Source organism: Talpa occidentalis, unplaced genomic scaffold, assembly GCF_014898055.3.
Source record: "Talpa occidentalis isolate TD23 unplaced genomic scaffold, MPIMG_talOcc4v2.1 talOcc4.12, whole genome shotgun sequence".
In the NCBI taxonomy this organism is placed as follows: Eukaryota; Metazoa; Chordata; class Mammalia; order Eulipotyphla; family Talpidae; genus Talpa; species Talpa occidentalis.
The window spans coordinates 40,265,006-40,291,247 of record NW_023601212.1 but is presented as its reverse complement, the minus strand read 5'-3'; the positions used below and the strand labels follow the sequence as shown (position 1 = coordinate 40,291,247).

At 38.4% G+C, this 26,242-nt stretch overlaps 1 protein-coding gene across 5 annotated transcripts in view; it reads right to left on the bottom strand.

Moving 5' to 3' along the window:
- Nucleotides 1-636: 636 nt before the first annotated feature.
- LOC119240989 (zinc finger protein 791-like) overlaps nt 637-26,242 on the bottom strand; it is a 53,938-nt gene continuing 28,332 nt past the window's right edge. Inside the window, exons 2-6 of one of the 5 annotated variants that reach the window (XM_054693295.1) lie at nt 11,916-12,037; nt 7,386-7,479; nt 5,701-5,827; nt 5,470-5,530; nt 637-5,075 (exon numbers count right to left, since the gene is read on the bottom strand). In XM_054693295.1, the coding sequence (XP_054549270.1) occupies nt 3,434-5,075; nt 5,470-5,530; nt 5,701-5,827; nt 7,386-7,430 (1,875 nt within the window). In that variant the 5' untranslated portion in view covers nt 7,431-7,479; nt 11,916-12,037 and the 3' untranslated portion in view covers nt 637-3,433. Of the gene's footprint in view, nt 5,076-5,469; nt 5,531-5,700; nt 5,828-7,385; nt 7,480-8,778; nt 8,815-11,901; nt 12,038-26,242 lie in introns of those variants that run through there. The other 4 variants (XM_037505902.2, XM_037505901.2, XM_037505899.2 and 1 more) reach the window with 4 other exon arrangements.

The following is a 26,242-nucleotide window of genomic DNA, read 5'->3' as shown; positions in this document are numbered from 1 at the left end:
TCGGGGCTGCCCTATAACAATACCTTCTATTGTTCACAGCTCACTTCCATAATTACTTGCATAACTGCCTTCACCCATAGCTCTTCTGCTGTTTCATCTGGGAAATCACTTAATTTTACTCAGAGGAAAAGCCCATGATGGGCTAATTGTGCAGATGACCTTAACTCTTCCTCATATGGGAACTGTATGATTTCATGGGGTGCACAGTGTGTCACTCAGTCTTTGTGACAGCAAACTTGTGCCAATTATAAAAGGCAATTTAAAATCTTATCAAATCACGTTAAACAAAACACCATAAATACACATGGCCCAAAGCAATGGAAACAGAAAATCTCAACTCCAACCATGGCAGAAATGAAGATGAACCATGTCTATAGTTTTCTCTTTATGGGGAAGCATTGGTGGTTATCACAGGAATGCTGTACTGTTTCTCTGTTTACAAGCAGTTCCTCAGTGTTTAAGATGTATTACTGGGGGGGCCTCCCCTGGTGGTGCAGCGGTTGAGCACTGGGCTGCGGGGCTACCCACAGCCTCTGCAGCGCTGGTTCATTCCCCAGCCGCCAGTGAGGGTCCCACCAAAAAAAAAAAAAAAAAAAAAAGATGTATTACTGGGTGATGGAAATAATAAAAGTTATCAATGTTGACATCTCCAATTAGAGGCCCCAACCTTCTACAGTGTGAGCCTCAAGGGGGCTCTGAGACCTGGGACGCTGATTGAGAAGGACCCACCAGACGGGAAACTACTGTCAGCTACAAGCAGTGATTCTTTATTTTTCCCAGAATGGTAATACAGGAATTGTGAACAAGGACGTCTGCATTTTATCATAAGTCAGAGAAAACAAAACAACCGTCCCTCACACACCATGTATGTGAGCCCAAGCATGCCATGTACATGAGCCCTTGGGCTTATCTGGACATGCCTATCCTTGTGGATATCTGCTGCACTAAGTTAAGCCCAAGGAGGTTTCCAAGGATGGCACAGTACAGGGCGTCCCTCCCAGTTTGCCGTACTGGCATATGTGAGTCTGCTCAGCGTTTCTGTCAGCCCTTTTCCTTGCCATTCTCAGGTCACCTCTTGAACATCCTTATGCAACATACAGGGAACATACTTTCATCCTTACTTTACATGTAATTGTTAACTTTCCTTCAAAGCTCTTATTTCCATCTTATAAATAAAACAAAATAGTGCCATTGGTTATTTTCTCTTTTCCCATGAAAATATACAGACCAGGGGGTCTCCCCGGTGGTGCAGCGGTTGAGCACTGGGTTGCGAAGCTGCCCGCAGCCTCTGCAGCACCAGTTCGATCCCCGGCCACTGAGCCAGAGTCCCACATGGCACGCAGACCTCTCCTGCCGCCCGCTGCTCCCCTCAGCAGTGTATTTCATCAGTCTGCCTGTTCTGTTCCCTGCTCTGGCTCTGGTGAATTCTCTCACCCTCCCCGCGCTTCTGACTGTACCCATTGCTTGTATAAATAAATAAATAAATCTTTAAAAAAAAAAAAAAATACAGACCAGGACTAGAGGAACTTATTTCTTACACTTCTATATACAGAGTATAATGCCTTGATTATTTGTGCTAAATTGTATAAGTTCTGAATGTGCACAGCCTGATAGAGGAAGGATGCTGAAAAATTAGCTCAAGAGCATAATGTCTGTGCAAGAGTAGCTTGCTTTCAAGAGGGACCCTATTTTTATCCCTTGGTAGTTTGTATTCTCTGACAATTCACCATATACTATAAGAAATTCTCTGTTCAGATAATAATCACCATGCTTGCTGGAGACAGTATCTAATACATAGAAACATTCTTTCCTTGAATACTAATCCCATTACCTAACATAAACCCAAATCTATCACCTTTTGAAATTTGTCTTGCTGATAAAACCCATTACATATGAGGTCTGCAATCATTGTAATCATGATTCATCACACCCCTTTGACTATTGGTATGATCCTGGTAATAAGGCAAGACCATGATTCAAATTTTTAATTAAGAATGAATGAGAAATTAGTTTCATGACAAAAATTATGATATAAAAGAATAAAAAATAAATTTGCCTGAGGGAAAATACCATATGTATCAATATTTTGTAACAGTGGCTCAAAAAGTATGACCAATTTGACAGTTACAAAGTTGATCTAAAGTCTACAATTACAGTGGTCTAATATATCCTATCAGGAAGAGGAATAGATAATGGTGCTTTGGTGGTAGGTATGGTGTGATAAATCTCACAGGAAGGACCAGGTCAGAGTAGTCACTACACATGAACTAGATGAAAATTTCCCACAAGGCTCTTCTTAGTAACCCAGAATCAGGAACACACAGTTATAGTGTATTTAAGATTTTTACTGTACAAATCAAATCTTACACAAATACATGAGACAAGGAGAACAGAGCTTCAGAGAATATTCTCCATCATAACAGCTCTGAGAAAATGGAAATCACGCAGTATGTATTCTTGGCTGGCAGGGTGAAGAATCAGAAAAATGGGCTGAAAGCAGGCATGTGAAATTCTGGTATATCCATCCTTTTCTGTACTGTGGTTCCCAAAATGAAGGTATTCTTTGCTTGTACCTTCAGAATCAAGTGATGTTATTGGTAAATTTGAATTTGGGACATGTTCTAGAAAATATATATCCCAACATTACCCACGCTGCAATAACACATTCTGGGGAAGGGGGCATCTCCAATCCTACAATTTATTATCTCTTTAGAGTTCTTAGTGTAAAGTCTATTATCCAAGTCACAGTTTGAAAGAGCCAGCAAGATTAATGGGAAAAGGTGTAAATTATCATTCAAGTGAGAGTATATTCTGACAAACTTTGCATACTTATAAATTTCTGTCAACTATTCACTAGCAAGGTAAATAGAATAAGGCTCTTTTTGATTAAAGGGGGTTTTCTAATATGTAAGGACTAGTATTTATAACAGACAAGGAATAGTCAGTAGTGACCATGAAGCCTGTAGGAAAATCGCAATGAACACTGAAGTGTCATTATACAGTGGTTACTGAACTTATAGAACAATTTAAAGATTATACAAAAATCAACTCTGCTTGCATATTAGAAATATATGTTAAATGGAAAGAGAAAAATTTCATAAGTTGACTTAAGGAAAAAAAAAACACCTATAAAGCTTATGTGCTATTCATCTAAGAGAACTTATTAAAGACTCAATGTTCTACTTGCAAAAGTAACAAGTAGAATCCATAATCCAGTGACTGAGTTTCATAGTCACTGATAAGGACAATATATTTGAAATTCTAAAATATTTCCTTCATGTTATGAATTTTATAGATGATTCTATGTGACTTATTTGCACCAGGCTTTTCCATTACTTACATTTGCAGTACTTATATAAATGTAATTTTACATAACTTTGAATATATTAGTTAAAACCAAAAGCTTTTCCTGTATTTTTCAGTTGTAATTTACCTATCTGGTATGCATCCTTATCACATGCTTATGTAGGGATGTGGGCCAATTGAAGGTTTTCCCACAATGCTTACACTCAAGTAGTTTCTCTCCAGTGTGAATTCTTTCATGGCTTCGATATGAACTAGGTCGACTAAAGGCTTTCCCACATTCATTACATTTATAAGGTTTCTCTCCAGTATGCACTCTCATGTGTCCTCGAAAGGTTGTTCGATAGATGAAGGCTTTTCCACATTCCTTACATTCATAGGGTTTCTCTCCAGTATGAGTTCTTTCGTGTACTTGAACATAACTGGAACAACTAAAGGCTTTACTGCATATCTTACATTCATAGGGTTTCTCTCCTGTGTGAGTTCTTTCATGTATTCGAAAAGAGCTGGGGCAATTAAATGCTTTCCCACATTCCTTACATTTATAAGGTCCATCTCCAGTGTGTGTCATCATGTGTCTTCGAAAGCTTGTGAGAGAAATGAATGCTTTTCCACATTCCTTACATTCATAGGGTTTCTCTCCAGTGTGAGTTCTTCCATGTATTTGCAAACCTAGAGGAGAACTGAAGGTTTTAGCACATTGTTTACATTCATAAGGTTTCTCTGCAGTGTGAGTCCTTTCATGCCTTCGAAAGGATGTTGGACAACTGAGGGCTTTACCACATTGCTTACATATATAGGGTTTCTCTCCAGTGTGAGTTCTCACATGGACTTGAAAAGTGGTGAGCCAATGAAAGGCTTTTCCACATTCATTACATCTATAGGGTTTCTCTCCAGTATGAGTTCTTTCATGTGTTCGAAAGGAACTAGAACAACTGAAGGCTTTACCACATTGTTTACATTCATAGGGTTTTTCTCCAGTGTGAGATCTTTCATGTATTCGGTAAGAACTGGGACAATTGAATGCTTTCCCACATTCCTTACATTTGTAAGGTCCAACTCCAGTGTGCGTAATCATGTGTCTTTGAAAGCTTCCAAGAGAAATGAAGGCTTTCCCACATTGCTTACAGTCATAGGGTTTCTCTCCAGTATGAGTTCTCTCATGTTTTCGAAGAGAACTGGGACAACTGAATGCTTTACTACACTTTTTACATTCATAAGGTTTTTCTCCAGTATGTGTCCTTTCATGACTTCGAAAAGAACTAGGACAGCTGAGGGCTTTCCCACATTGCTTACATTCATACGGTTTCTCTCCTGTGTGAGTCCTTTCATGTGTCTGAAAGGTTTGATGATATCTAAAGGCTTTTCCACATTGTTTACACTGATAGGGTTTTTCTCCAGTGTGAGTCCTTTCGTGTTTGCGAACAGACTGACGATATCGAAAGGATTTCCCACATTCCTTACATTTATAGGATTTCTCTATACTGTGGTTTCTTTCATGTTTTTGAAAAGGCTGGAGATAACTGAATGCTTTCCCACATTCCTTGCACTTGTAAGGCTTCTTTCTACATCCCTGATACTTATGTGGTTTGTGTGCTTTGTGAGATCTCATGTGCTTTTTAAGGGATGAATTACTCATGAAGGCTTTCCCACACTCATTGCACTTCCATGGTTTTACTTCAGTAGAGGTTTTCTTGTTAAGATTAAGACTGAAGTTTCCTTCTTGTTGATTACCTTTATTTCCTTCACATAGTCTTTCTGTCACATGACTTCTGAAAAAATAAAGGGTACATAATCAATGATTTCTTCAGTAAATAACACAATTACATTTTACCATTATATACAGAAAGTATAGATTTTCTGCCTGTTTAAATTGTTGAAAAGTAAATATACTGAATGCTTTGCAACAGGGCTTGATTTGTATAGCTTTTATTAAAGTAGTGATGTTCATATATAGTTTCTGAATACTGTTTCCAAGTGACCTATTTTACAAACTCTGAATAGATGTCACATAAAACTTTCTTTGTTGGTGAAAATTTTCTTAAGGAAATTGATAATGAAAAATTCGTAAGGAAAAATATACTTGAAGCCAGCCTGTTTTTAATCTGTTTGATACACAAAGATTTCCTAATAGGACACTGCTTTCTTTTGTTGAGTGCATCTTACCTTAGGTTTCTTCCTTGGTTGCTGTACTGATTTTCAGTGTTATGGTCATCCTTTTTCCCCCCTAAAATGCAGACCCAAAATAATCAGTAAGTTACAGAAGAATTATTATATTATAAGTTCATAATGAGCCTTGACCATGTCTAATTTTCCAAGTATTTCCAAGCACAATGTTGGTGGGTAAGAAACACTTGCTCTCTAATGGACAGAGGGAAGGAATGTCATTATCCTTACCTATTGCGGCCAGGTTCCTCAAGGTTTCCCGCATCACATCTCTGTACAGTTTCTTCTGTGAAGGATCTAGCAAGGCCCATTCTTCTGGGGTGAAGTTCACAGCCACATCCTCAAAGATCACTGAGTCCTAAAACATCACACATATGTGTACAGGAAAATGAATGAGACTGACAGTACAGAAAACCTATCATCAATTAATAAGATCACACACACATTTGCTATCTCAAAACTTAATCTATGACTTGAACCCTTATTTTCTGCTCATAATCACTTCCTCATAAATTTAATAGAATCATGAATATATGGAAATTATCTTTTCACTTTTACTATGATTGTTTCAAATATTGTTGCTCTTTAGTGGCAGAACTCGGAGTATACTGGAGAAATGACAGAAATGCTATACAAATGAAAAAAAATACTTTCATTTTAAGACATTCAATTCCTGGTGAGAAAAACCCATATCTTTCCTTATTACTCACCAGGTCACACAGTACTCCATGAAGTACTCCATGAAGGGTCAAATGTGGATGAAGTTTTAATAAATAAAAAACACTAAAGTGGAAGCCTTTTCTTCTGTTCCCATCTCTGAACAGGAGAGGTGAGGTTGTGTGTGGAAATCCAACAAACAAATGGGACATAGCTGGTCATATTGTAAGGTTTCCCCTGAAGTATTGTGGGCCATTAGAAGTAGTCAGATGCAGCTGGCTGAATGGAATACTTTTATGGATAATATTCATTTTAATTTATTTATTAACTTTTAGCTATAAAAAGATTTGTCAGATCTAGCTTTTCTGTCTCATATTATGGGTCTAGCAAGTTAATAAAAAATTAGAGCTCAGACATGAGGAAGAAGGTATGACTAAATTTAGACCACCACAAAAATCCCCACACTCATGATCTCAGGCCTGTTTCTCACCAATTTTTAGTATATACATGCACAACAACTGAAATGATACGCAGAGGAGATAGAGAATGCTAACTAGCTAAAGTGCTAGAGGAGCATTCTGGCAGGACCCGAATAATCTATGCTGAATCTTGCTGACTTTGAAGAATGGGGCAAGAGTTGCAGTTTGCAAGAAAGTTCACTGAAAGTCACAATGGTTTCCGGTGAATGTGTCTATCATCATAAAATATACAAAGTAGCAAGTTCTTCTAAAAACATAAACCTTTCCTTCTTCAATTTCAGGAGGCACTTGCTTTCAACCAGCCACTATAGAGACTGCCCTCACACCTCTCTCATGATGTACACAGAAAAATGACAGCACTGGGTATAGGAATTCCTCAGTCACGCAGTTATACTAAATGATGGTTTCTGAAAACAACAATAAAATAAAAACAAAAAACAACCCACCAAAAAACTATTAAACTAATGACATCTACATGCAAGGGAGAGAGGAAAGGTTCCTACACAGTAATTTTGATGGTAGCATTTACCCTTCTGATTAAGGAACAGGATCAGAAAATCCTACTTGGTGTGCCTACAGAGTAAAATGAGCTGCAGCACTTGGTTATAACTAAGTCCCACAACCTAGTTTGCAGTAAAGAGTTAACATAAACAGGTCTGAAACTACTGATCCTCAAGAAATGCTTGTTTAAAATTTTTGTCCTTTGCTGGTACCTGGGAACTGGAATTAGTGAGAGTCCCCCCACCAACCTAACAGATAAGAGTTGCTCAGTACACAAACCTGTTTATGAAAACAACAGGGTACATCCCAAACTCCTGTTTTCATTCATGTGGTTACCCCAGGCCACTGGGCATCAAATCTTTTATGAGCTTTCCTGAAAGACAGTATATTTTATTTTTATTTTTTAAAAAATTTATTTTATATACTTTTTACATCATTCTTCATTTTCGTACACTGTATGCTTTCTTATCTCGGTTAAAGTCCTTGTGAAATTCTCACCACCAATTCACCCGTGTATCATCACCATAGTCCACTGTGCTCTTCCCACCCCTGTTTTGATCTTATTCCCTTCTCTCCCCCTGCAGGATGTCTCTGGTTTCTAGCTGCCTGCTGATTTTGATTTTTACTTTATTATAATTATGTCCCCCCCACATCCCTTATTTGGACCTTCTACATCCCTCCTATAACTGAAACCATCCATCAGTTTTCTTTTTCCTGAAAGAAAGTATTCTACATTTGTTGTTACAGCTTGCTGCTTTGGGAGTTAAGTACATTATATGTGATTGCACTAGGAGGAAACATCTGGGAGCTTGCATCTGGTTTCCTCTGGACCACATTTAATGAAGTATTAAGCACATCTATGTACTAAGTACTAAGCACATCATTTAATGGAAAAATCTTTCAATCCTTATTGGATGATATAAAAGAGAATAAAACAAAAAAGACAGCACATGGTCTTAGAAAGAACTCAAGATAACTAGCTCTCCCCAAATTATATCTTTATGAAATTCTACATATCCCCAGAATACTTTGTAGGAGTCAAAAACCCAAAAACTAAAAAATAACATAGTTCACCAGATGTAGTAAGAGGGAAAATATATTTAAAAAATGGCCAGTCTTTTGAAGTACAAAATGACAACTTGCATAATATACATCAAAGATCTTCAAACTAGGATCTTTGTCAATTGATCAACATGGTGGCAAAGAAATACTACGAGTAAATTCTCCCATAAAAAAAATTAATAGAAAAAGCAGCAGGTCCCTGTGAGAACTGGGACATGTAAGATAAACCGGCTATGCTGGCAAGCTTCCTGAAGAGGAAAGTTACAGTAACAGAGGATGAGAAGAAAGGAAAGCATCAGAACCCTGCTACCCTCCCTCACCCACAAAGCCAGCACACTGTGACCAACGGAAGGGAGAAAAAAAAACAAGAACAAACTAGAGATCAAGCAGGATAATGAGTGGAAAGGAACTACTGCAGGCACTATGCCCCGTGACCAGGAACTGTGGGGAACCATGCGGGAACTGCCACATAGGTGAGCAAACAGCACAGTGTGTAATTGCAAACTTGGTGCCATTAGAGGAAGATAGGGAATCCACTGAGAGACTTGCAAATAGCCAAAGGCCAGCCAATAAGCTTGCATGGAAAAGCGGGTGTGCTCAAAAAGCTTACGTGGTTGACGGCTGCCCAGGTTCTGGCACCCAAGACCTAGGATTGTGGGGAGACATGCAGGAGCAGTCACTGAAGTGAATGACCCTCACTGGGTGATCAAAAACCAGGTGTGGGCCTCCCTGGTGGCGCAGCGGTTGAGCGCTGGGGTTGCGAAGCTGCCCGCAGCCTCTGTTGTGCTGGTTCAATCCCCGGCCACCAGGCGAGGTTCCCACATGGCACGCAGACCTCTCCTGTCACCCGCTTCTCCCCTCAGCAGAGTACTTTGTCACTCTGCTTGTTCTGCTCTCCGCTCTGGCTCTGGTGAATTCTCTCACCCTCCCCGCTTCTAACTGTACCCCAGTGCTTGCATAACTAACTAACTAACTAACTAACTAACTAACTAACTAAATAAATAAATCTTTAAAAACAAACAAACAAACAAAAAAAACCCAAAAACCAAAAACCAGGTGCCTGGGCATGAGATGGGGTGTAAAAGGCATCACATCTGAGGGCACTTAACTAGGCTACCGCCAGCATTCTGTATCTGAGAGCTTCGGAACTGAGAACTGGGGCACGAAATTTGGGGCATGGGATCCCCATAAAGGTGGGGCACAGGGCAGACACACCACTGAGGCACTCCATACCACCCCTTCCACCTTTGTTTCCTGGAGACCTATGGGGCAGGGGAAGGGGAGAACACAGTTCTGGAAGGATACTAGGGAAGTTTTCTAGAATCACCTAGTGATTAGAACAAAATAACCAAATACCTGATAGTTGGATGCCAGGGATTCCAAAACCACACTCAGGCTCTGAGAGGGTGTGGGCCACGTAAACAGGGGTGAGAAGGAAATGGTGCATGCAGCAAGACTACTGAAGATAGCACACAACAGCCCGCATTCTGGAACTCAGAGCTGGGCACAGGATCTGGGGCATGGGATACACCATAGCAGTGGGCACCCAACAGGGTGACAGCCAGAGCTTTGGATCTGAGAGTCCTGGAACTGAGAACTAGGGCACAAGAATTCAGGGTGCGGAATCTGCACAGCTGCAGGCACAACACTGGGTGAACACGGGGCAGACATACTGCACCCAGCATGAGCAATAGCCCCTGTGTTGAGGTTCTCCCCTCCCACCTCCATTTCCCAGGGAACTACTGGGAAAAGGTATAGGTCAGAAAGTACTGGTCTTTGGTGCCATCTAGTAACCAGAACAAAATCACCAACTAGCTGACAGCTCGAAGGCAGGGACTCCAAGACTTCCTTCTGAAACTGAGTAAATATAGAGGGAGGGAACCATAAGGGACAGTGTCCAACATTACAGCCACAGCATCACCACCCTGGTGGAGTTTTGGCCTAGCAGTACTGGACTTGGTCTGGTAAACAGTTTCTGACACCCCTGAAGGAGCACACCAAAGAGATGCTTGCCAACACCAGTGGCACAACATCCCAATGCATAGGACTAATTAGAAAGCAAACAGCAGGGTGAAGGAAAAATATAAATCATCAGGCAAGCCTGCAGGAGAAGGACACATCACAAAAAGAGTATCAGTCACCATAACTCAACAGCAATGACATGGAAGAACTTCTCTGTCAGATAGAGAATTTAGAAGAATAATGATGATTAAAAAGCATAAAGAAAAGGAAAAGGAAAAATACGATATGAGACAAATAATCAATGAACTGAGAAATGAAAAAGAGACCTTAAGGAAATAAAAGAAATGAAGGAGATAGAGATTATTGGAGGAGCTAAAGAACTCTGGGAAAAGCAATGAAAACAGAATCGATAAAATGGAAAAATGGATCTGTATTCTCAAAGATAGATAAGAAATAAAAAAACCCGAAAGAGAAAAGGAGAGAGAAGTACAAAGGAAAATAATGAGGAAACTCTTCAACAATTATCAGACTCCATGAAGAAAGGAAATATTCCAGAAGGTGAGGAGAGAGACTAAGGAACTGAGAAATTATTCAAGGAGAGAACTTCCAAGCATGAAAAGGGAGATGAATATAGACATACAAAAGGTGAGAAGAACACCCAATTACCACAGTGAAAAGAAAACTACAGCAAGACACATAATAGTAAAGCTTGCAAGAGTCCAAGACAAGGAAGAAATAATGAAACTGGCAAGGGGGAAGAAAGAGATAACTTATAAGGGAAAACCAGTAAGGTTGAGATCAGACCTCTCCAAAGAAACTCCAGAGAATGGAGTAACATATTCAACAAACTTCAAGACAGAGAATGCCAACCAAGAATACGTAATCCTGCAAAGCTCTCCTTACTGTATGAGGACAAAATAAGGACCTTCTCAGACAAATACACTCCAGAAATTCATTACAACTAAACCCCGACTACAAGAAGTCCTAAAGCCAAAACCAAGAGAGGAATGAAGAACAACAGAATAAAGCAAGGAATAAAATCACAAAAAGACAGACAAAATGGCAAATACAGCTGCTAACGTATCAACATTAACTATAAATGTAAATGGACTACACTCATCAATAAAAAGACACACAGTAGCAGGCTGACCTAAAAAACAAACTCCAACCTTGTGCTGTCTTCAGGAAACATATTTAACTATAAAAGATAAGCACAGACTAAAAGCAAAAGGTTGGAAAACAGTCCTACAAGCAAACGGACCAAAAAAGAAGGCAGGAACAGCTATACTTATATCAGATGAAATAGACTTCAAATTAAAAAAGGTAAAAAGAGATGTAGATGGACACTACATTATACATCAGGAAGATATAACATCAACTTACATTCACCAAATGAAGGAGCACCAAAATATATTAAACAATTATTATCGGCTCTGAAAACTGACATAAAAGAAAATGCATATGTAGTAGGAGACTTCAACACCCCACTCTCACCAATGGACAGATCAATGAGACATAAAATAAAGACATAGAACTCATGAGCTTAACAGACATCTAAAGGACACTGCACCCCCCAAAATCTATTACACATTTTTCTCAAGCATGCATGGATCATTTTCCAGAATCAAGCACATACTGGTCCACAAGATAAACATCAACAAATACATTAAGGGGCCTCCCTGGTGGCACAAGGGTTAAGACGCAACCTATGAAGCAATCCACAGCAACTGCAGCACGAGTTCATTTCCCGGCCGTCCAGGGAGCAACCCACATGGCACAGCAGACCTCTCCTGACTTGTCCGCTGCTCCCCTCAGCAGTGTACTTCAGTCAATCTTCCTGGTCTGTTCCCCACTCTGTCTCTGGTGAATCTTCTCACCCCTTGCATCTCTGGCCTGTACCCCAGCACCTGTATGCATAAATAAATAAATCTTTAAAAACAAACAAAAAAAAAAAAAACCCCAAATACATTAAGGTCAAAATTATTCCAACTATCTTCTCTGATCATAAAGGTATCAAACTAGAAATAAATCATGAAAAGAAAACAAGGACCCCTCCCACTTCATGATGATTGAAATTCACACAACTGGAAGACCACTGGACTAATGAGGAGAGCAAAGAAGAAATTAAAAAATACTGAGTTGAATGACATTGAGGACACCAATTTTTAAAACGTATGGGACACAGCAAATGCAGTAATAAGAGGAAAATATATAGCAATACAGGCTCACACCAAGAAACAAGAAGAACTCAAAGAAACAACCTAATCTCACATATCAAAGGACAAGAAAACAAAAAACAAAAAACCCCTAAAACCAGTAGAAGAAATGAAATAATAAAAAATCAAAGCAGAAATAAATGAAATAGGAATTAGAAAAACAATCCAGAAGATGAATGAAACCAAAAGTTGGTTCTTTGGAAAAATAAATAGACAAACCTCTAGCCAGGCTCACAAAGAAAAAATGGGAGAAAACACATATAAATAGGATCAAAAACAAAAGAGGAGAAATCACAACAGACTGTTGAAATCAAAAGAATAATCCGAGATTACAATGAACACTTATATGCAAATAAATTCAACAATCTAGAAGAGATGGACAAGTTCATAGAATGATATAATCATCCAAAGCTACATAGAGAAAAAATAGAACACCTAAACAGACCAATTACAAGCAGCAAAATTGAAGCAGTAATCAACACACCCCCCAAAAACAAAAGCACAGGCTCAGACGGCTTCACAAATGAATTCTACCAAATTTTCAGAAATAAATTACAATAAATTTTCACAAACTCTTTCAAAAAAATTGAAAAAGAAGGAATACTACCAAATACATTGTACACAATCAACATTACACTAAATTTAAAACCAAAGACAACTCAAAAAAAGAAAATTACAGGCCAAACTCCCTAATGAACACTGATGCAAAAGTCCTCAAAAAAATCCTTGCCAATAGACTCCAACAATGCATCAAAGTGATAATACACCATGATCAAGTGGGATTTTTCCAGGGGCACAAGGATGGTTCAACATATGAAAATCGATCAGTATAATCCAACACATCAAAAAAAGAAAAATAAAAACCATATGATCATATCAATACCTGCTGAGAAAGCATTTGACAAAGTACAACATCCATTTATGGTGAAGGCCCTTGAAATTCTTGGGATAGAAAGAACATACCTCAACATACCTTAACATGATAAAAGCCAACTATGACAAACCCACAGCCAATATTATTCTCAATGGTGAAAAGCTGAAGGCTTTTCGTTTAAGATCAGGAACAAGACAAGGAAGTCCTCACTTACCACTGCTCTTCAATATAATACTAGAGGTACTAGCCAGAGCAATAACACAAGAGAAAGACATACAAGGAATCCAAAAGGGAAAGAAGAAGTAAAACTATCACTATTTGCAGACGGTATGATAATATTCATTAAAAACCCTAAGAACTCCACAGAAAAACTAATCAAAATAATCAGTTTGTAAAGTAGCAGGATACAAAATCAGCACACAAAAATCAGTAGCCTTCTTATATACCAACAATCAATCTGAAGAAGAAGAAGTCAAGAAAAGCATCCTTTTTATTATTGAAACAAAAAAAATCAAATACTTGGGACTAAACCTAACAAAAGATAAAGGACCTATACAAAGAAAATTATAAAACACTGTTAAAAGAAACAGAAGAAGACACAAAGAAATGGACAGACATCCCCTGCTCATGCATTGGAAGAATTAACATTATTAAAATGACCATCCTACCAAAGATATTTACAGATTCAATGCTATTCTGATAAAAATCTCAATGATATTCTTCAAAGAAACAGAAAAAATACTGATGAAATTCCTATGGAATCACAAAAAACCGTGAATAGCCAAAGTTTTACCAGTGAAAACAAAGGAAATCACACATCTAAACTTCAAACTATACTACAAAGCCATAATAATTAAAACAATACAGTACTGGAACAAAAACAGACACAGATCTATGGCACTGAATAGAAAGCCTAGAAATAAAGCCACACATATATGGACACTAATCTTTGACAAGTGAGCAAAGAATATGCAATGGAACAAGGACAGTTTATTCATTAAATGGTGCTGGGAAAACTGGACCACCACATGGAAATGAATGAAACCAGACCACTACCTCTCACCAGGCACAAAAATCAACTCAAAATGGATAAAAGAACTGGATGTAAGACCTGAAAGCATAAAATATATAGAAGAAAATACAGGTAAAACACTAGAAAACACATCTCAGTAACATCTTTAAAGACTTATCACCCAAAGCGAAGAAAGTGAAGGAAAAGGTAAACAGCTGGGATTACATCATACTGAAAGCTTCTGCACAGCAAAAGAGACATGAACCAAAACAAAGTGACACCCCATTCAACTGAAAAGGGACTAATCACAAAGATACACAAAGAACTCTCAAGACTCAACAAAAACCAAATAAACAATCCAGCCAAGAAATGGGCAGAACTTGAAAGACACTTCTTCAAAGAGGAAATGCAAATGGCCAACAGGCATATGAAAAAATGTTCAACATCCCCTATAATTAGGGAAATGCAAATCAAAACCACCTTACACCAGTGAGATATCCCCTTACACCAGTAAGAATGGCACATATCAAAAAAACTAACAATGACAAATGTTGGTGAGGATGTGATGAAAAAAGGAACTCTCCTACATTGCTGGTGGAAGTGGAAACTGGTCCAAACCACTATGGAAAGCTGGCTGGAGGTTCCTCAGAACACTAAAAATGGAGCTACCATATGATTCAGCAATTCCACTCGTAGAGATCTACTCAAAGGACATAGAAAGATTGATTCAAAAGAACACCTGTACCCCTATGTTTATTGTAGCACTATTTATAATAGGTGAAACCTGGAAACCACCCAAATGCCCAAAAACAGATGACTGGATCAAGAAGCTGTGGTATATACACACAATTGAATACTCTTCAGCAATTAAAAAAGATAAATTCATGCCATTCGCAGCAACATGGATGGAGCTAGAAGGAATTATGTTTGTATAATTACACTCTAGTGAAATAAGTCAGAAGGAAAAAGAAAAATATTGAATGGTTTCACTTATAGGAGGAATATAGGGGAACCAAATAAGACTTCAGGGAAAAAAATAACAATACACAACACAATACAACAAAAACAGACAATTTTAAACCAGAGACATCCTGCAGGGGAGGAGGAAAGAGAGGGATCAGAGGGAGGGAGGGAGCAGCGCAGGTGACTGTGGTGATGGTGTGCATAGGTGCATTGGTGAATGAAATTCTATGGAGACTACAGCTGATGGGAGGGGGAAGCAAACATTGTTTAAAAACGAACAATGATGTAAAAAATATATAAATAAAAAGAATTAAATAAAAAAGATGAGCAGATCTTGATTATCATGGGCATATTTTAGTGAATACAGGGAGATGATTCAATATAGTAAAGCAACGTAAGGATACTGAACATAAGGAAAAATAAAATGGGAAAAAAGATTTTCAAGTTATAGTATTCCAGAGAAAGGAAAAAAAAGCTTAAGGGAATGGAAAAGTGTCTTTTTTGGTCCTGCATTTAGGGTGGAAAGCTATTACCACATCTAGGATAAAATGTAAACACAAAAAACTTTCCCTCAAAAGTTAAAAGAAAGGAAGCCTGGTCAAGGACAGAGTGCAACAGTCAAGGGCAACACAATATCAACAGCAAATATCATGAACACTTTATACATGGGGTAAAGACAAATTCTTATTTAATTGAGAAAATGCACTGTATTTCTCTCTAAACCATGAACAATAGCCAATTCATCGTATACTGAAATAGGAAAGATAAAGGTAGGTCACTTTTAGAAGTCATAGGCAAATGCTTCATGATACACAAATAAGGAGAATTTTCTCATGTAAGAGAAAATAGTCCTAAAGCAAGAGAATGATCGACTCAAATATTAATTTAAAAAGGAATATAATATATATATGCTGTATTAAGGGATTAGTGTATGACTAAATACATAGTTTGAAAATGGGAAACTCATGCAACACCGTGTAGGTTTGTATAATTACACTCTAGTATGTTCATACAACAAAACTGCCCATCAATACATTTTTCAGGGTGTTTTCCAACATCATTAAGTGATGCATGACTGCAACCAAAATATATTTAATAGAAGATGAAAGACCAGAGATGAAAAAAATGTCCACTTCCATGTTGACTGCCAAACATTATACTTCACACTGGTTAGGAGAAAAATCAGTCAGTTTAATAATCCCAAGTATTGATGACCTTATTCAACAAATTATGCATGAATGGAGAAAGCATCAACTAATACAGTCCATTGTCATTCCTGAAATTTGACCTTGATCATAATCAATCTAGCAAATTACTATTCTAGTAATTTTCTCCAATAGCCAGAGAATAGCTGTAGAGAATATACTAGGCAAAATGACAGAAGAATGGTAGGAATTGTATTTTTAAGAGTAAAAAGTTAAACTAGATAAAGCCCATAACCAATGGAATGGACAAGTAACTTAGTTGGCTCACAGGAGCAAAGAGCCAACCAAAAAATATCCTGAATATAATTTCATTACTATTCATTTATTGAAAAAACACCAGCGCAGGCAAAACTGAAAGAACACTGCTTAGTGAAAAGAAGAGATGGTAAAGGTATGAAGAATAACCAAAGAAACAAGACCAGTTCTCCATGGGATAGAACAGGGATGGGAACACCAGGAGACTAACAACTAACTGCCCAAGGCCTAGTTAGGAATCTTCATGTTACAAAGATATTTATATTCTTATTACTAAATTCTTTCAAAAAATATTGCATAATTCTCTTCTGATAATAAAAATGTTAATAATAAAATGTTTATAAATTAAGATTGGAGACTGTAAATTTATGATTTTTTTGGCCCTGTGATGTGGCAATTTGAGCTTCAAATCAATCTTTGCCAGCAAGAATTGGTAACAAACCAAACTGAAAAGAACTGGTTGTATAATCTTGCCATTATTCTCTCTTAAAAACAATGGAGGATTTATTGATAACTTACTAACTAAACTCTATTACAATATAGACGCTAAATTACCTTTCCCGTAACTCTCACAGTCACCTGCACAGACAGGTAGCCTCCTGCCCAGATCTCTGGACTGGTAACACACATGGCTAAAGGTTACGAAAGGAAGTCTTGGAAAGCCACACAGGCTCTCAGGCAGGTGGGAACTAACTTGAGAACACAAGGAAAGGAGTCAGGGGCAGGTTTAGTTACTGAGGTTAGGGGGTGAGTCACCATGAGTTTGTGCGTGTCAGCAGCATTTTCCATAGCCTGAATTTCTTGTCAGCACTAAAGGAATGAGAAGCCATTCTCATTCTTATAATCTCATCCAAATGTGGGACACAAGAGGGAATAAGGAAGGATGAAGGTTTAAAGCTGCCAGCAGACAAATACTAAAAACTGAGTCAAAAACACACCCGACTTCGTGGTGTGGCACATAAGGAACTTATAAGACAGTGTTCACAAGGAAAAAAACCCACAAACTAAGTCTACAGATCTTTTTAGACCCATTAGGGAACTGAGGCTATAGGGAAAATGTTTCTGAAATTGGAAAGAAAGGAAAGTAGCCAATAGAAAATATGCCCAAGATAGTCCATTCTTTTTTTTTAAAGAATAAATTGTTATACTTTAAACCATTGATAATTAAAGGAACACATTTGGGCTAAGTGCACAATACAGTAGAAATTGCAAAAGTTGGGTTTAAATCCTGACTCCATCTGTAAGAGCCCTTGATGAATAAATTCAATCCCATGAGCCCAAGTTTTCTCATCTGTAAAGTAAAATGCAGAACAATCTGGCTTCTGAGAGCTCTCACACTCTAAAATTCAGCTCCTCTTTCGGAAGGTATTGATCCACATGAGAGAACAAAGTAGCAAATATAGGAAGTGTGTCAACAGTGCTTATTAATTGAGAAAAAAGCAATTCCTGTATATAAAGGAGTGTTGGGTTTTATTTCTAGATATTCTATTCTTAACAAAGTCTGTCCTCATAATAATCTATTTTACAGGGCCTCCCCGGTGGCGCAGCGGTTGCTCCCCTCAGCAGTGTGCTTCGGTCTTTCTGCCTGCTCTGCTCCCCGCTCTGGCTCTGGTGAATTCTCTCACCCTCCCGTGCTTCTGACTGTACCCAGTGCGTGTATAAATAAATAAAATAGTTAAAAGCATATTTAAAAAAAATAATCTATTTTACATAAACATAACTGATTGGGATTTTCCCAGAGCCTGACTGACCTGATGAAGTGGAAACACCCAACCTGCATCTCCTCTCTCCTGCCTGCTCATCAGAGAGGCACTTATAACAGTGAGGTGTTTCCCCTCCAGATCAAACAGAGTTTTTTTCTAAAAAACACTTCTACTCAGGGCCTCCCTGGAGCCTCTATGAGTGGGACCATCCAGTATTTTTCTTTTTGGCTTATTTCGCTGAGCATGATCCCTTCCAGCTCCATCCATGTTGCTGCAAATTGCATGTGTTTATCTTTTTTGAATGGTGTGTATGTACCACATCTTCTTGATCCACTCTATGGTGGGTGGGGGCGGGGAGGGGAGGGATCGGGGTCAAAATAAGGGGGTCGCAATTGTATGGGGAATATAAAAATAAAATTAAAAAAAAAAAGATTGTCCTCAGTGAGATAAAATAGTAACAACTTAAAGCCAAAGGATCATTTCTTAAAAATATAAACTCAGACCTCCCTGGTGGCGCAGGTGGTTGGGTGCAGTGCCGTGGAGCTGTCCACCTCTGAAGTGCAACTTTGATCCATGCTGGACTCGGAGCAACCCACATGGCGAGCAGACCTCTCCTATTTTGCCCGCTGCTCCCCTCAGCAGTGTATTTCAGTCAGTCTGCCTGTTCTGTTCCCCGCTCTGTCTCTGGTGAATCCTCTCACTATCCTGCGCATCTGGCCTGTACCCCGGCTCTTGTATAAATAAAATAAATATTTAAAATACATATATATAAACTCAAAAATATTTTCTTATCTAAAAAAGTTAGTAAAAACTGCCGTGACTGTTGTGGTCTTGAGCCCAAGGTCTTTACTAATAACTAAGATTAGACACTTATTCTATGTAAAGATTTTAGCTTTTAACTCATTAAAAAGCTTCTTAATATAAAAGTGTATAGAAAAAACTTGGCAAATGAGGGTATCAAACATAAATGAAAAGCTAAGGCATCTCAAAAACTAGGTAGTTTGAGATGTTTTATGAAGGCTCTTTTATAATTTTAAAGGAATTTTTTTTTCTGGCCTTAAAATACTAATGTAAATTTTCTGTGTACGGCTTCTTTAAAGCCAGAGTCACTCTTAAAAATACAAATTTAAAATATGGTTGATCTGGGCCTCCCCGGTGGCGCAGCAGTTGGCGCTGGGTTGTGAGGCTGCCCGCAGCCTCTGCAGCTCCGGTTCGATCCCCGGCTGCTCCCCGGCCACCGGAGGAGGGTCCCACATGGCGCGCAGACCTCTCTTGCTTCCCGCTGCTCCCCTCAGCAGTGTACTTGGGTCCTTCTGCCCGCTCTGCTCCCTGCTCTGGCTCTGGTGAATTCTCTCACCCTCCCGCGCTTCTGACTGTACCCAGTGCTTGTATAAATAAATAAATAAGAAATAAGAAAAAAAAGTCTTCACAAATATTGATAAAATAACTATCTCTTAAAATTTATACACATAGCCAAAATTTTAAATGTGTATCAAGAGATTCAAGAGATCTCTGTGTCTGTTTGTGTCTGTCTTTGTGTTTTTGTTTTGTTTTGTTTTTACCTCTGGAGGACTAATTATAAACGGCGCCTATATAAATTCTCATAGAAACAAATCTTGAGACTGTGATCCAAGATTTTTGAGAAACAAGAACTAGTTCAAATCTTATGATATAATTCAAAGCATATATGCCTTAAAGTTATAATGTTAAGTATTAATAATTTACTATTTAAATGTATTTATTTTTAAAAAAGGCATAAAAGGTACTTTTGTTGTTCCTACTGAGTCACATGTATATAAAAATGTACATAGTAGCTATATGTTGCTCTGATTTTTCTTGTTTTTATTAATCTGCCTAATGCTTGTTTGATTATTAGCTAGCCTAGAAAAACCTAGGTATGTGCCATTGTTTTATTAACAGCCATGCAAAATGGAATTCCAGTCCTAACAGAAACTAAAGCTTCAACTAAACTTTTAGGTTTACTTTTTGCACCTATTATGTGAAAACTGAAAATTCCAATGTCATATTACCTTGTGTGTTCACATTTAAGCCATCTAGTCCAAAGAGATGATAGTATTATAATGTATTATACTGTCTTACTGCAAACAAAAGATGTGATAATCCTAAATCGGTGTAAAGTGAGTGTTTTTACAAAGATGTAAAATATGTGTTTACAAAGAAAAACATGTATTAAAAATAGATATTTTAATGGTCCTAAAAGTAAAGTAATAAGTACTAAAGCAAATGTTGAAGGTCTAAAAAAGACATTTTAAGAAAGCACAAAAAAAAAAAAGAGTTAAAATTAACAAAGCTAAGGAAAGTGTTAAAGCTCTGAGAAAGGAATTTTAGGAAAAGAAATTCTGTATACTCAAATGATTTGTTACAAAAATTTCTTAGTTATCTTAGTGTTTTGGGAACGTATCAGCTGAAAAAATTTTTGGTTAATAACTGAGTTGTAATTTAATGGGTTGTTACAAAACATGTACTTATAAACTCGCATAGGGTATAATCTTAGTTCTTGTCTGGGTTAATGATGTTGGGTACATAATGTCTGAAGAAGGTTTTTGAGATAAAAATTAAAGGTTATGATTTGACTGTCAATATTATACTTAGGGCCAACACTGCTGCAGGAGGCCTTGATGCCCCAGCCAGATAAGACACTGGCAAGCAGTGAAGCCCAAAGGGCCTCACACCGTGGGGCCGAAGCCAAAGGGCCTCACACCGTGGGGCCGAAGCTAAAGGGCCTCACACCGTGGGGCTGAAGATTCCTTGTGCCTCACACCGTGAGGTTGAAGATCTAACATTCCTTCACTTTTTGTTCTTGGTCATAAATAAGAAAAAATTTCCCAAAAAAGTACATTAGGCACTATATTATATGCATCAGTATATTGCAAATAAACGGCATGGAAAATTAGAAACTAATTATTAAACAATTTGGCCTACTTGACAATGGAAGACAACTTATTGAATATGCCTGACAAGCATTACAATACAATAATCATAGCAGGTCCTTCTATTTTGTTTTCTCTTGAAGTTTCTTGGGAAAGTTTTTAATATGAAGCTATTTGAGTTAAGGAATTTCTAGGTAGAAAAAGTTCTGATAGCTGAACTGCAGCTGGTCTCCAGCTGAAGGTCATGTGAATAGAATAGTCCTTTGATGCTTAGGCTTTAGCTGATAGGGATGCACTGGCGGTTATTCACTGTTTTAAATAATTGTCTGAATGAAAAAATAAGTAGCTTTAATGTTAGGTTTGGTTTATTATCTGTTAACCTTGAAAGCTGCCGTCTAGCTGAGACCTGTAGGGGCCAGTAGTCTATGGGAAACATAATATACTAATTGTTTATGCTTTACACATGATAATGTATTTTCTTATTATTATTACTAATAATGAATAAATAAAGACCTGCTGAGTCTCTCGGCAGAAGATACTAGCACCTCACCAAGTGTCAGTGTCTCCTCATTCTACCTCATCCCCTTCCCCTCAGCCCTTAAGTTTTCAGTTCTTTCGTTTTCGCCTAGGCCGTCTCATCCTTTCAGGAACCCCTGACACGACGTTTTGCTGGAGGCTGGTCCCCGGCACAACACTTTCATAGAGATTAAATATGGTGGTTGTTGCTGTTTTCTAATATTTATGGCAAAGCTTCCCAGAAATCTATATTGAAGTAAAATTTGGTAGCCTGTCATTTGGTCGACCAAAGGAAATTGTGTGGAACCTTAGTAGAGCTCCAGAGACAAGACACTCCAAAATATTTCTCCCCTTCCTCCTGGGAAAGGCACTAGATAAATTTGTCCTATTTGGTATACTTGATAAAGTTACACTAGAAGGGAAGCATTGTCATTTGAAAAAATGGTAAAACTGACATGTATAGAAATGTTAACATTGGTTTTCTAAAACAATATCTTTCAGTACCTGATATGTATGTAAATTGTCAATGGTTACTGTTGCCTTGCAATATTGTACACTTCAATGGTTTGATGTTTGCAGAAATTGTTTCTACAAAAAATAAGGAAAAAAGGCCTGAACTGATTCAAATTGATACAACTTTTGACAGTAAATATTTTCTACAAAGGACTGCATAGACGGCTGGAGATACACCTGATTTTTACTAAGTTTTAGCTAACTTGTAGTTACATTTTGTGTGGCTTTGAATGGAATTCTTCCAGGGAGTTGACATAGAGCGGAACCAAAAGAAGAGAAACTGCTGCTTTGTTCATAGGGTTCCAGAGACCTCCAAAAATGATGAGGAAGCTTGCCTCCATTGGCAGGACTGGCCAATCCGGAAAAAGAAAAAGTCCTGGTACCCTTAAAAGAGGAAAGCCCAGGTGGAGTCTGGCAGACCAACTTTGTTCTTGAAGCCTACATGGACTGGATTTTAAGAGTTCACTCTGATCCTATATAGAGTATTCAAACAAGGCCAACAAAAATTGCTGTTTGTTTATTCTGCCCTGTGATTTTATGCAAAAATTGGTAAATTAGTCTGAAAGTAAATTTAGTTCACAAATATTTTGCTGTACTATTATATAAAATTGGGATCTAGGTGGAAAAAACTTGTTTTTAAATAAGTTAAACTAGCTTTAAGATTTTTCTTTTTGTTTCTTTTTTCCTGTAATTTGATATATTTACTGTTCTGTTTTGGCTAATGCCTCCTGATGCTTTTTTGGCATGGCCTAACTAATTTCCAGTAATGAAGGGCTGTCCTACTGGAACTTCATGGACAATACTGCTGACAGATTGTTATTCTCTTATATACACTAATACCCTGAAAAAAAAAAAAAAAACCTGTTTCCTAAGATTACATCCTGGGATCTGCCTTTAAAAAACAAAAGAGGGGGAGAGATTCACCTGCTACACTGATTGCTCAAGCACTCATTACTTCTAAATTTTTTCTTGTGGGACCCTCGCCAGTGGCTGGGGATCGAACTGGCGCTGCAGAGGCTGCGGGCGGCCTCGCAACCCAGCGCTCAACCGCTGCGCCACCAGGGGAGGCTACACTAAATTTTTTCAATTTGTGGGCTGATACTGACTGTTCTGCAGCTTAAAAGCATTCGCATTTATAAGACCTGAAACCATAAAATACATAGAAGGAAATATAGGCGAAACACTACGTGATTTGCATATCAAAGACATCTTTACAGACACATAACCCAAAGCAGTGATAGTGAAGGCAAAGATAAACAGCTGGGACTACATCAAATTAAAGAGCTTCTGCACAGCAAAAGAGACAATAACAAAAACAAAGAGAAACCCCACCAACGGGGAGAACATTTTTGCACACAACACTAATGATAAAGGACTGATCACAAAAATCTGCAAAGAGCTGATGAGACTCAGCAACAAAAAAGAAAATAATCCAGTCAAAAAATGGGCAGAAGAGCTAAAAAGAAACTTCTCTGAAGAGGAAATGCAAATGGCCAACAGACATATGAAAAAATGTTCAACATCACTTGTAATCAGGGAAATGCAAATCAAAACTACCATGAGATACATACCATCTTACACCAGTGAGAATGGCACATATTAAAAAAACTAGCAACAACAAATGTTGGCGAGGTTGTGGAGAAAAAGGAACTCTTCTACACTGTTGGTGGGAGTGCAAACTGGTCCAACCACTATGGAGAGCTGTGTGGAGATTTCTGGACCTACTAAACATAGAGCTTCCATATGATCCAGCAATTCCACTCCTAGGGATTTACCCAAAGGACACAGAAACATCAATTCCAAAGAACACCTGCACCCCTATGTTTATAGCAGCACTATTTACAATAGCTAAGCTTTGGAAACAGCCCAAATGCCCAAAAATAGATGACTGGATCAAGAAGATGTGGTACATATACACCATGGAATATTACTCAGCATTCAAACAAGGTAAACACATGCAATTTGCAGCAACATGGATGGCGCTGGAAGGGATCATGCTCAGCGAAATAAGCCAAAAAGAAAAAGAAAAATACCGGATGGTCTCACTCATAGCAGGAATCTAGAAAACTTAAATAAGGGACCAGGAAAATGAATAACTATAAGAAAGTGAAAATCAGAATCAACAAAAAACTATGAACCAGAGACACTTTTTGGGGGGTAGGGGGTGGGAGGGGAGGGATTGGGGTCAGAATGTGGGGTTTGCAATTGTATGGGGGAATATAAAAATAAAATTTATTATTTAAAAAAAATTAATATTAGAAGCTGCTCATTCACCTTAAAAACAGAGTCACAAGGAGATTTCAGACAGATGGGAGAGGAGAGAGAGATGTGAAGAGGCAGCAGAGGCTTTGGAAAAAAAAAAAAAAATAAAAAATAAAAATAAAAGCATTGGCATTTAGTAGAGGCTGTAGGTAAGCCAGCCTGTTTGGTGAAAAGATGAGATGAAAAATCAGTGGGAAAAGGGCAAGGTGCTCACATGGGGAAGACGGTTTGCTTGTGTTTCTCCAGGTCTGGAAGCCAGACAGCGGTGGTTACCTTCAAAACTGATTAAGCCTCATTATGGCCTAGAGGGGAGATTCAACTTCAAGCCTCTGACTCAAGAGATGAACAGCTTGAGCCTGAAAGCAGTGACCAACCCCACTTCAAACATCAAGAAGGCAGATCCTCTGACATGGGGTCAGCTGAATAAGCTGGCGCAGCAAGCTGAGAGTCTGGTGGCCTGTATGGAGAAACCTCGAATTTCTGTGATTTTTGTGTTTTGAAATGATGGCCATTGTGGAGGTAATTGGTGAAGAATCTTTTTATTGGACCTATGTTCCTAATCCTCTGCTGCTGCAGACTGTGAGCACAAGGATTCCAAGCAGCTTTGGCAGCAGTAGGTTCATCTGGATGAGGAACTGGAGGGTCGCCTGGGTGAATTACATCAAGCTGTCCAATGACTAGGTGACCAGTTTGTAGCACTTCAACATCAGATTATGCTGCATTGTGACTGGAATGTCTCTGTACTGTGTGACTCAAGTGCAGTACAATAGTTAACCATTCCTGGCAGGCAATCAGATACCACCTGGATGGTATCTCTAGTAGTATGTCCTTGGACATTCATGCTCTTCAACAACAGGTGTTGGCTTATTTTTCTCATGACCTACCCAAGGAACCATATAAGGGACTGGCTCAAGGAATAGCCAAGGCACTTCAGGGAATGGACCTGCAGTCATTCATGCAGAGCATGACCCATAGCGTTAGTAGTGTTGTGATTGTTTTACTAATATGTGTGATTGTTTGTGTCGAATACTCCTGCCTCTGCTGAACCATGCGTGAACAATACTCCACTGCAAAGATTTTAGCCCTCTTTGCAAAGAAAAAGAAAGGGAGAGATTTTGCATAAGGATAACTGAGAGGTGACCTGAGGACAGCAAGGGAAAGGACTGACTGAAACACTGAGAAAACTCATATGTGCCAGGGTGTAAAACCACCTGGGAGGGACACCCCAAACTTGCTTCGTCCTTGGAAGTCTCTTCGGTCATAACTTAGCAACAGAGGCTCACAAGGACAGGCATGTCTGATAAGCCCAAGGGTTCACATATGTGGTGTGTATGAGTTCACGTACATGGCGTGCGAGGCAAGATTGTTTTGCTTTCTCTGACTTAAGATAAAATGCAGATGTCCTAGTTTACAATTCCCATATAACCATGCTGAGAAAAAGAGAGAAACACTGCTTGTAGCTGACAGCAGTCCCCTGTCTGGTGAGTCTTTCGCGATCAGCGTCCCAGGTCTCAGAGCCCACTAGAAGCTCATAAAAACTCTATTGCCCAAATATCCCAACCCCTTGCACATGGAGGAATTTAAGTCATCAGAAGCCTCACTCTGTAAACAAATCTAGAGTCTGTCTGGAATAGTTATCACCATACTTTCCATAAGTCCTTGTATTAATTGTGATGTTGAACTTTATTTGCACTCCTTCTAG